Source organism: Polypterus senegalus, chromosome 11, assembly GCF_016835505.1.
Source record: "Polypterus senegalus isolate Bchr_013 chromosome 11, ASM1683550v1, whole genome shotgun sequence".
In the NCBI taxonomy this organism is placed as follows: Eukaryota; Metazoa; Chordata; class Cladistia; order Polypteriformes; family Polypteridae; genus Polypterus; species Polypterus senegalus.
In genome coordinates, this window is record NC_053164.1 from 87,137,444 (window position 1) to 87,149,943 (window position 12,500).

At 36.9% G+C, this 12,500-nt stretch overlaps 1 protein-coding gene across 2 annotated transcripts in view; it reads left to right on the forward strand.

The window, feature by feature from the left end:
• Positions 1-3,512: 3,512 nt before the first annotated feature.
• rce1a (Ras converting CAAX endopeptidase 1a) overlaps positions 3,513-12,500 on the forward strand; it is a 49,167-nt gene continuing 40,179 nt past the window's right edge. Inside the window, exon 1 of one of the 2 annotated variants that reach the window (XM_039769201.1) lies at positions 3,513-3,671. In XM_039769201.1, the coding sequence (XP_039625135.1) occupies positions 3,528-3,671 (144 nt within the window). In that variant the 5' untranslated portion in view covers positions 3,513-3,527. The remainder of the gene's footprint in view (positions 3,672-12,500) is intronic. The other variant, XM_039769202.1, reaches the window with a different exon arrangement.

Here is a 12,500-nt window from a genome sequence, read left to right on the forward strand (position 1 = left end):
GAAAGATATTTTTACTAGTGCTTGCTCAAAAACAGGGGACCTAATAGAAGTGCATGGGATCAATTCAAATCTGTTGACACCGTACCAGTCAGTATGAAGTGGTTTTTGGACTTGTGCATTTTACATAGGGAAGTTATTTATGGATTTTTTTTTTAAGGTAAATTCTAGACGTTTTTGCAATCAGTTTATAAAGTTCTGATGCTTTAAGCAGAAGTTTACAGTGAAACCCATTATTAATTACATTGCAAGGTTATAAATTAACCGCTCCGAGTATCAACATGTTTTTCCTTTAATCCAAAATATGCATGTCTTTTGACTTTCTAAGACATTGCTCCAGTCTGTTTGAGAAAGCACATAAGAGAGACTCTCGTAAATGGGATTGGTAGGTTACCAACACTGGGTAGTAGCAAACTTTGTGAAAATATCCATGTGAAAAAGAAAAAGCGAAATCTCTTGTTACTTGTGTTACATAATCCACATGAATGAATTTTTGGTGAAAAGTTGTTAAATATTTACTTCCTAAATTATCAGCCTGTATGTCAACAGGAAACTGTGATTCACAGGAGGTAGTTTTTGCAAAAGGACATGCTAAAAAAGACAATTTCCCCCCAGGGATAATAAAGTACATCGGAAACAAGCACAAAAAAATGAAGATGGGACTCTTGAGCAACGAGTGATGGGAAGGGTGGGTCTTCAAGCCAAAAATTCCTTCCCGTGAGTCTTTGAGTTTACTGTTTACATAACCCCTGATAATTCAGGAAACATCTGTTTACAACATATTAGCAAAAAAAAAAAAGCATTTATTTTGCATGTTTTGAATTGGTGACTATATATAAGAATTGGATATTTCACACGAGTAATGTGAGATTTAAAAAAAAAAAATTTTTATTTTAAACATAGACCTTTTTAACAATGTTTTGTCACTATTCAGTGTTGGTCACCTATAGATTCCAATTTATGAGAACTTTTTTAATGTACTTTCTCCAAGAAAATATGAACTAAAAAAAAATTCCTTGGCCAGCACTACAAAGCACATAGGGCAAGTAACCTATAAGGAAAAAATGTCATTTTTGGATGGAGTATTTAAGAGGAATGGTATACGAGAGTATAAGCTCTTTTTATTATCTCACAGCAGTTCACATTACCTTAAATTGGTACACTTTTATTTGTATATTATTAATTACCCCAGAGTTTACTGAGAACAGACAATTTCATGTTTAAAAAAACAGAATATTGAAGTAAACCAACAGATAAACATTTTTTTCCAGAGATACAGGCAGAATAAAAATTAATTTTGTTCGCAAATGTCTTATTTTATACTAACTTACTTTTATAAGATATTCCTTAGATCTTCTAGCGGGGAAAATGCAAATTTAGCTGAACAAATGTTAAATTTGTTTGCATTAAACAGCCATTGTAAAGAATTATATTATGCTGACTAGGAAATCATCAAATGTCACTTTTATGATATTTTATTTACGTTGATATGCTGCACTTTCAATTCAGCAGCCTTGGAGTGCCTTTCACATTAACATATCTCATGTAATAAAGGAAAAAGAAACATACAAGACGCCTGTCTATCCTAAGCATGATGTTTGCTCATTACCTGCATTCCCTTACACCAGAGCCATTTTAGTGTTTCAAAGAGCATAACTTTTCACTGTGGGAGAAATCCATGGTAGAACACAAGGTGTGCAAACTCCATACAGATGGCACCCCAGCTGAGAATGAAATTGATATCCTAGTACTGTGATGCAGTAACACCACTCACTGAGCCGCAAAGTTGCTTCTAAATAATTATTAATTTCATCCATTTCTTTGCAGAGTTTTGATTTAAAATAATTAATATTTTTCATCAATCCTATAATATGAATTGGCAAGACTATTTTAAAAGACTTTGCATTTTAAATCGCAGGTTTGTTTTTTTTTTTTTTTTGAGGACAGGTGTCAAAGTGTGTATTCATATGTGTAGGCACACGCCAGTCTTCTAGGTTTTGTGCAAATTTAATTATTAAATATGATGACCGTCAACTTTTTGCCTAGTTTAATTCCAAATTAATTACAGAAACAATGTATCACACAATAAAGCACATACGTTTTGTGATGATCATTTTGGTATTTAGTTGAAAAGAGTTTTTCGATGGTTTTTGATGTGAAATAATCTTTCAGTTGTTAAAGGTATGCACTATTAAATAAATGTTTTGTTTTAAATGTGCTACTAACGTTGTGTTTGTAGTCGATCCATCCATCCATCCATCCATTGTCCACTGCCCACTGCTTATCCGAGGTCGGGTCGTGGGGGCAGCAGCCTAAGCAGGGAAGCCCAGTCCTCCCTCTCCTCGGCCATCTCCTCCAGCTCCTCTGGGGGGACCCCAAGGTGTTCCCAGGCCAACTGGTAGATATAATCCCTCCAGCATGTCCTGGGTCTGCCCCATGGCCTTCTCTCAATGCGGAGGAGCAGCAACTCTACTCCGAGTCTCTCCCGGATATCTGAGCTCATCACCCTATTGCTAAAAGAAAGTCCAGTCACCCTGCGAAGAAAACTAATTTCTGCTGCTTGCATCCGTGATCTTGCTCATTCGGTCACTACCCAGAGCTCGTGGCCATAGGAGAGGGTAGGACTGTAGATCAACTGGTAAATCGACAGCGTCGCCTTTTGGCTCAGCTCTCTCTTCACCGTGACAGACTGTTGCAGAGTTGCCGCACTGATCCGTCTGTCAGCCTCCCGCTCCATTCTTCCCTCACTCGTGAACAAGACCCTGAGATACTTGAACTCCTCCACTTGAGGCAGTAATGTGTTCCCAACCCGGAGAGAGCATTCCACCCTTTTCCGGTAGAGAACCATGGCCTTAGATTTAGAGGTGCTGACTCTCATCCCTGCTGCTTCACACTCGGCTGCGAACCGCTTCAGTGAGAGCTGGAGGTCACTGTCTGATGAAGCCGACAGATCCATGTCATCCGCAAATAGCAGAAATGAGATTCTGAGGTCACTGAACCAGACCCCCTCTGCTCCTTGGCTGTGCCTAGAAATTCTGTCCATAAAACTTATGAACAGAATTGGTGGCAAAGGGCAGCCCTGGGCCCACCACCTGCAAGAGAGGCCATAGGGGTTGGGTGCAATGTGATGTGGGTGGTGGCCGAAGGTGGGAACTCTGGCGTTCCGACCCTTGGTTGCCAAAACTTGCTCTTGGGACATGGAATGTTACCTTTCTGGCAGGGAAGGAGCCTGAACTGGTGTGGGAGGTTGAGAGGTACTGGCTAGATATAGTCGGGCTCACCTCTACGCACTGTCTGGGCTCTGGAACCATTTCTCTTGAGAGAGGCTGGACTTTGTTCCACTCTGGAGTGTTTGTAGTCATGGCCAATTAAAAAAAAAAAAAGAGATCTCTTGTTTTCATGGAAGATGGTCTTTAATGTCGCTTACTGGAAGCCAGCAGGGAAGAAAACAACAAACAATATTTCAAAACCGTCACTACAAAAACTCGGTGTAAGTCACAGGAAAAAAGTTGTCATTATAAACATCATCCATGGAATATTGTATTGTATGGTTACTTCCCTCTGTAACAAGGGTTTATTTATTTTTACAGCCTGGCCCATGCCTATTTGCTTTAATGGGAATTCGTCTGGAGGGCATATTTTTTGCTGCAACACTGCCTCTGCTACTTACAATGGTAAGTCATCAATTGTGTTATAGGAATCCCTTTCTCTCTTTTCTCGTCACTGTGTATTTTTTGCATTGTATGCATTTATTTGAATGTGCATAGTAATATAAATGAAAAATACAGGATATATTGTTTAAATCATTTTACTTCAAGTTTAAATTCTGATATGTTTTCTTTGTGCAGCTTGTGATTATTACTTTTATGAAAAATATTTTACCATTTAAGGCCTCATATAAAGAGCGGTAGAATTTAAATTTTTGATTAAACTACTAACATGCTATAGAATTTTCAGCAATAAGCAGGATGTCCAATTTGTTAGTAAGCTGTCACTAACATTTACAAATTATTGCACAATTAAAATATTAATAGACGTCATCCTATTTAAAAATTAATCTTGGCCTCTGCATTGGGAAATGGTAACATGTTCTCTTGTTTTTATTCTTTTTCAGCAATAGTGCCCCAAAGTAGTTCATGTGTGTTAATATAGAAAATAATGTGTTCAGAATAACTAAGTCTAGTTTAAGTTCACAAAAAACATTTTAACTACTTCATCTTACTTTCAACTGAATCTTAACTTGAACTGGTTGCAAAAGCTGAATTTAAAAATTTTAAGCATGCTTGAAGTGGCTGTTTTTTTGGTATAGTTTAAAATGTCTTCTGTGTCTAAGATTTATTCCATTCAGTTTAATTTTCTTTTTATTGCTTATAAGCATACTTGTATCTATGAGCCCTGTGTAGTGTTTGCTAGTATGAAAGAATTGCAACATAAACACAAAACCTAATGTTGAAATATAAACAGAGAATCATCCTGCAGCATTTTCTGTAGTGAAAAAAGTATTGGACGGTTTTTGTCCATGAGGTAGACATGAGGTGTTGCTTTTGACCTGGCCACTGCAGAACTTTCCCATTCTTTCCTTTTTCAATAACAATAATAACAGCATTTATTTATATAACATGTTGTTAAACATGAAATTAGCTCACAGTTCTTTACAAAAATAGTAGTATCAAAAGAAATTAAAAACTTAATAGCATTTATAACTGTAGAGGTCATAATGCCCAACTTAATTTCAAAGCATGGTCAGATGGGCAGGGAAGACAGCAAAAGTTCATTTGGTGGGGTATTGAAGAAAATAGTCCTGTGGGGTTCCAAGGCCCAGCCCCCCTAACCAACTGGACATTATATTCACTAATCAGTCACCACTAATAGAATACTCTTATGGAGCTCTCTCCCCTTCAAAGCAGCTCATCAGGCTATAGCATACCTAGGACAGGGGGCAGTGGTGCATGGTGCCATCACAGAGTACTGGGGAAAAATGGAAAATACACAGAAGTGATGATTATTGACCATCTCATAAAAACGCAAATAGAATTGTATTAAATGAAACAAATCAATTTCCTCCTTCCTCATTATAAGGAAATTTTAGTGATGCTAGTAAGTTCTTAAGTGGTTAAGAAAGACAGATTAAAGAAGTGGGACTTTAGTAGTTTCTTTGAAGTGTTCAGCTATATTGGTCAGGTGTATGTCTAATGGTAAAATAATCCAGATTTTTGGTATGTAGAAATAAAGCTGTACTTTATTATTTACTGCTGGGCAGTAAAATGATTTTGATTTTTGATCAGGCAACAAAAAAAAAAAAATTTGACGATAACAATGACAAATGCAGCCTATAAAAATCGATAAAGCTTGTTTTTCCTCATAATAAGTTTTAAAAAATGTGTTGCGATGAACGATGCCTGTGACCTGTTGTACAGCATGTAGGCTTGGGGAAATGCCAGCACAACAGTCAATCACGATGCACTTTGAAAATTTGACCATCCCAAAGAAGTCGCTATGTTGGAAACATTAGCAACATACATTTGATGTTTGGGAAACATGCAGTGCAACGAGGATGTCCTGGTAAGTAAGGCTGAGGGGAAAGTCTGCTCAGGAAGAGATCAAAACAACGAAATGGCACATGTCATCCAAAGTTTAGAAGTAATAAATCCTTTTGGCAGCATGCAAGATATGCTGCCAAAAGGTCCCAACAAAGACTGATACCACAAACCTATTCCACCATCTTCGAAAGTATCCAGTTGAATATGCTGAATATCAAAAAAAACCCTCAAGTGATGTGGCTGGCAAGCCTGTGAGCAGTGGTGCTGTTCCAAAACAACAGTCGATTGTGTCATCATTTGTTGCTATGACCCCATATACAGTGATCCTTCGCTATATCGCGCTTCAACTTTCGTGGCTTCACTCCATCGCGGATTTTAAATGTAAGCATATCTAAATATGTATCACGGATTTTTCGCTAGTTCGCGGATAATGGGTCTTTTAATTTATGGTACATGCTTCCACAGTTTGTTTGCCCAGTTGATTTCATACAAGGGACGCTATTGGCAGATGGCTGAGAAGCTACCCAATCAGAGCACGTATTACGTATTAAATAAAACTCCTCAATGATATAAGATATGCTTCCCGCACAGTGCTTTGCACACTTAAAAGCTCTAACAGCCCGTATTGATTTTTGATTGTTTGCTTTTCTCTGTCTCTCTCTCTCTCTCTCTCTCTGACATTCTCTGCTCCTGACGGAGGGGGTGTGAGCCGAGGGGCTGTTTGCACAGAGGCTGTTTGCTTAGAAGATATGGACGCGCCTGTAAAAAATGCTGAAAAACTACCTTCACGTTGATCCCTTCATTGCGGCTGCTTTATCGCGGTGCTTCCCATACTTAAAAGCCCAACAGCCCTATTGATTTTTGCTTGTTTACTTTTCTCGCACTCTCTCTCTCTCTGACATTCTCTGCTCCTGACATGCGCACTCCATTGAAGAGGAAGATATGTTTGCTTTCTTTTAATTGTAAGAAAGAACTGTCATCTTTGTCTTGTCATGGAGCACAGTTTAAACTTTTGACTAAAGGGTGTTATTTCATGTCTAGAGGGCTCTAATAATGTTAAAAAACGTATTTAGATGGCCGTAAACAGGTTTTCTATGCTCTAACTGCGAAAATATTAGATTTATAAATAAAGAATCTTACTTCGTGGAAATTCATTTATCTGTCTGGAGCGGATTAACCGCAATAAACCAGGGTTTACTGTATAACTGTGCAGAGAATATTTATAAACCATGTGGGAAAGTTTCTAAGGGCTTAAAATATATAAAAATAACCATACAAACATATGGTTTCTACTTCGCGGATTTTCACCTATCGCAGGGGGTTCTGGAACGCAACCCCTGTGATCGAGGAGGGATTACTGTAGTAGAAAATCAAAAAGGCATCAGGATATCACAAACATGGTCACTTGCTTTGGAAGAGATAGCAGAATTGAAAGAGTTATAGGTGTTTGTTAAAAAGTGGTCAGGACATTTTCTTTTCATGGAAAAAGCAGAGCGATCTGGCATCAGCTCAAGTGGAATTTAATCTACCCAACCAAAAACTGATAAGAATATTAATATATATTTTTTCCAGCTAGTAATGCAGATTTGGTTTGCATTGTTATGTTTGCAGTTTAACATATTTGCAGTGTTAAACTGTTTTGCACACTGTTTTTCTAAATTAATGCATTGCCTTGTTAATTTGAACTACTGTAAGTGCAATCATTCTGAAAACTTGAAGATCAAAAACATTCAAGAATTCTTAAGGAAATGTTAAATTAATAGTTTGTGCCATTTCTGAAAAATACATTTTATCTGCTTAGTAATATTTTTTTCATTTTAAGTTATTTATTCAAAATAAATTAGTAGAGATACACTCTAAAAACAGAAACAATATAAAACTATATTATGATAATTATCAAAATCATCTGATACAAAAAAAATGTAATGGGATTTTTTTTGTCCATATTGCCCAGCTCTTGAAAGCTTCCTCACCAGTTCTTGTGCTTCATTCATGGAATATTGAGCAAGCTAGTATTAGATGATCTAAGATTACAATTGGGGAAAGTAAATGGACAAGGATTCCAAAATATAAGAAGGTGCTAGATTATGTTGTGCTTTATATAGAATTAAATGTATTTTAAAACGAATCCTAAAGGACAAAGGCAGCCAGGGTACTTAGACGGGTGAGATTTTATGTTTATTAGTTAAAATTCTTGCTGCTATGTTTTAGACTATTTGCAGCCAAGTATTATCTTTTTTTGGTAATTCTGGTAGGAGTGCATTTCAATGATATAGACAGCTGAAGACAAAAGCATGTACTAACTTTTCAGAATCTTGATGTGATACAAAAGATTAAACTTTTGCAATGCTTCCTAAGTGAAAGAATGCAGTTCAGTAATATGCTTAATGTGTGATTTGAAGTTTAGCTCTGAATCTAAAATCACACCTAGATTTCCCCTTGGGATTAATAAAGTATCTATCTATCCATGCATCCGTCCATCCTAGCCTTATTTATAAAACCAGATGGCCTGATGTATTTCTGAAGTTAACAAATTTGTGTTTGCTGTCAGTGATTAAAATGTGTTTGTTTTTTGGATAATTCTAAGGGCATTATTGCTGATCCATTCTATGATGCTGGTAAGACACTAGGTCATGGGATTTAGAGCTTCCGGATTATCTGGTTCTATCAACAAATAAATGTGTATCATCTCTAACTGGCAACTCGCTTTATGTTCGGAAATGATCAGACCTGATGGGTGGGAGCATGTAGATAGAGAATAATAATGGGCCAAAAATAGATCCCTGTTATAGACCATACATACTGTAATATGCATCTCTGACCACAACTGATGTAAGAGTTCACTTCCTGTGATATGAGAATATAACCAACCTAAGGCCCTTCAAGAAAGGCCAACCCACCATCTAAAGTGGTTAATAAGAATGCTGTAATCAAATGCTACAGTCAAGTCCAGCAGAACAAGAACTATTATTTGAATCAGCTTTAAGTTGCAAGTAATGAACTACTTTAACCAATGTGGTTTCTGTTCTGTGATTGGGTCTGAAACATGAGTGATACTTATTTAGAAGTAGCCGTTTACCTTTTGAAAAATTACATTTTCTAGAATTTTATTTAAAGGCAGGCCAGAGGTAGGTCTAAAATTGCCCAAGACAGACGTGTCAAGATTATATTTATGTTGTGGCTTAACTACAATAGTTATTAGAAAATCTAAGGGAAAAAAAAAAACCATCAATGAAAGATTAACTATATCAAATGTTGATTAGCAAATCGGAGACAACTTTAAAAAATGCTGTAGGTACTGGATCAAGGATACATATGTTAATCAAGTAATTATTCAACATAGACCTGTTAAGCATATTTTAGTAAAAGATTAACTGTGCTCACTGCTTTGAGGTTCAGTCAGGTTTGTACTTGGATCTTGTTGTGCTATATATTATATATACTGTCTCCTAAAATAATACTGCAAAAACCTGACATTTACTGACATGGACAAATGTGTTGGTGCCCCTGCATGAAGAAAGAAGAACCCACAATTGTCTCTGAAATAACTTGAAACTGACAAAAGTAAGTAGTGCCCATCATTGTTTATTCGGTATTTAACAAAAATCAGGCTTCGCTTTAGAGTTTTGATACAACAGAGTATTTCAAATAATAACATAAATTATGGCATGGAAAAAATAAAAATGATGGGACCCTTAATCTGATTGATAAAACTTTATATGTCCCCAGGAGAAAATGTGGCTTTTTATAGAAGCTCTTTAAATAAATAATACATAAATAGGTAAATAAATAAATATACACAACCTCTTTGGTCTGAACACAAACCAGAATGACTATAAAGCAAGAAAACTGAAAAGAGAGAAAATTTCTGACTTGGCTTTTATAGTCACATTGATTATAGTCTGCAGTATGCAGACTATAATCCCATTATAGCCTATGCTGAAGTAACAAAATTAATAATGAATTCTTTTTGTTGGCCCAAACAAATGTTCATACAACATCAAGTTGAACAAATTTTGTTTTAATGAAATGTAAATTTCAGTATAACATGTTTTTCGATTAAAAATGGCCACTGAAGATGATAATGCAATGCAAAAAGTACTTTATGCCACACCTACACTTTCCGCGCAGATTCTTGGGAACCTAAAACAGGCTGTCTCATAGAAAGAGACAGTCTGTTGTGAAATTTCCGGTCTTGGTGAGAGTGTAGGCCCGACATCATAACCCTAGCCGAATTCTGAGTCACTGCTCTTACCTGTTGTCTATGTGGGTAGCTGTTTCATGTGTGGATAATGTAATGTTCAAGTTTGATAGTTGTTCTTAACATTTTCTTTGAAGTGAGCAAAAAAAGTGAGAAATGGATTCTGTTTACGCTGAAAGAAAAAGTAACAATCCTGGAAAACATTCATTCTGGAATGAAGTATGATGTAACGAGAGCATTTAGAATCATGCCTTCATCTTCATCTGACATATTGTTTTTATTCAGTATTTTCATACCTGTAATTTTATCTATATTTTAAAAAAAAAAAAAAAAAGAGTTGCATATAATGTCTCATTTTCAAATGAAATATTTTTAACAGTGTAAGAAGCGCTCAAGTTTGGGTCACAGAGTTGCATGTGAGACAGGAAGGTGATTCCAGGTTTTCAACAAAAATATAGGTACTTTATTATTGTATAGCAAAGGCAGGCATAGTCTCAAGACTTCATTCAAAATAGATACTGTTATTTCAGCACTCAAGTACACGAGATAGGAGCCGTGACATGGCCAAGCATCCTGCTTTAGCTCCCATCTTCCGATTAGAACACCAGCGGCTCGGAATCACTGCTGTGGCAGATGCAGACCGGAGAAGAGAGTTTAGGAGTGAGAGAAGAACAGGTCAAAACTCAGTGTTAAGTGTTCTAAACATTGTGTGGCAAGCAGGTTACACTTTAAGCTTGATCCTGCAGAGGACAACCTATTACTTTACCCCTTGGTTTACTGTTTACCTGATGCAGAAAAGTAGCTATTGAGCTGTCCTTGCATCACTGCCGTTACAGATGGGGTGTTGCTGAAGACCCAGATGTTAATTTGATGGGCCTCTCGTGATGTGATATTACCAGCCCAGCACACTACAGCATAGAAAATCTCAGTGGCTGCCACAAAGTTACGGAAAATGTGAAGGATATCACTTTAGACATTAAAGGAAGTTAGTTGGTACGTGTACTTGGTGTTTGTTTTCAAACCAGCATCGGCTTGGCAGGGCAGTAAGCAGCAGTAGCGGATGCCGGAATCTCTAAGTAAATAACCGGCATAGTAGTGACAAATAATTTTTTCTTACTGGGTCAAAAATTAGAAGGGCAGCAGCTCGCTTTAAAGTGGTAAAGTGGAAGACTTTGTGGTATATAGGCAGGTGGCTAGGTTTAAAAGCTGATTAGGCACATGTAGCTATAGGAGCAGACAAAACAGTATGAATTTGACTAGCGGTGGATATTCATTAAGCTAGTTTTTCTGGATTGGACAGTTCTTAGCAGTCAGGAAAGTAAAGCAGTTAAGAGAGCGACAGTATAAGGCCGGGGTTATACTTCACGTGACGCAACGCATGCTGCAGCGGACGCTCCTGCTACGCAAGCATTGTCCTGTTTATACTTGTGCATGTACTTTGCATAAATCTGGAGAAATCCACCAGGTGGCAGTGCGAGATATTATCACGGTGAGAACATGTTCGGCTTTTCAGTGTTGTGAATTGCCTAGAACACCCATTAAATTCTTATGACACCATACCGCAATACCTCTGAAAAGGATGTTTATTGATTAAATTCATCAATCCAGGGATGTGTACATTCCAGCAAGCATTGGGAATGAGTGAGAAACAATCCCTGGATGAGGCCTCGGCTCATTGCAAGGTGAATACAAGCACATACATACACTAGCATCATTTTAGCTGCACCAAATCCCCAAATCTGCATATCTTTGGAAGGAAACTGGAGCACAGTGGAATCCAAGCAGGGAATACCAGCGACATGATTCCCTGCGAGACAGCAGTGCTACCGCTCCACCACCGTGTCACCCCCATGTGTGTAATTATTAACAGTATTCATTATTTAAACAAAGTTGACGATTTATCTGTAAAATGGAACATACACACTTCAATGCATTTCATCATGAAAGTGATATTAAGTATGAATGTAAAGATTCTACATGTGCAGAGAGTTGGACTATCATACATTTAATGTGTTCTGTGTGGTGATCTATTGCTGCTTGCCGTAGAGATTAAAAACTAGGATACTCATGCTCAAATACAGCATATATATTTATATATATGTTTATATATGTGTCTGTGTGTGTGTGTGTATGTGTGTGTGTGTGTGTATATATATATATAGATATATAGATATATAGATATATAGATATATAGATATATAGAGATATATATATATATATATATATATATATATATATATATATATATAGATATATAGAGATAGAGATAGAGATAGAGATAGAGATAGAGATAGAGATATAGATATAGATATAGAGAGAGAGAGAGGACAACAACAACACTCATATCAATGACAAAACAATTACATTAACAATCATCTTACGTTATTTTTAAAATGTTTGCTTGTCTTTTTCATAACTTCTTTAACACACTACTTCTCCGCTGCGAAGCGCGGGTATTTTGCTAGTAGAAAATAAAATACAGCAGGCAGCCGAGGGGGAGAATATTACAGGAGCTTAAGGGCCCAGAAAATAACTGTAATAGTTAAGTTGGATCATTTCATTTTAATAATGATGCCAGTGCAATTCAAGTCCTGTTGTATATAGGACTTTTTAGAGGACAGCTTGGAGATGCCAGCTGATCTAGCACCATGAGCTACAGGGTCACTGAAGTGGAGTAGGAGTTCACTGGCCCAGGTGTCCTTTAGAGAGTGTGCACCCCAAAGGTGATGTGAGAGAAAATTCCAGACCAGACAGATAGAGAT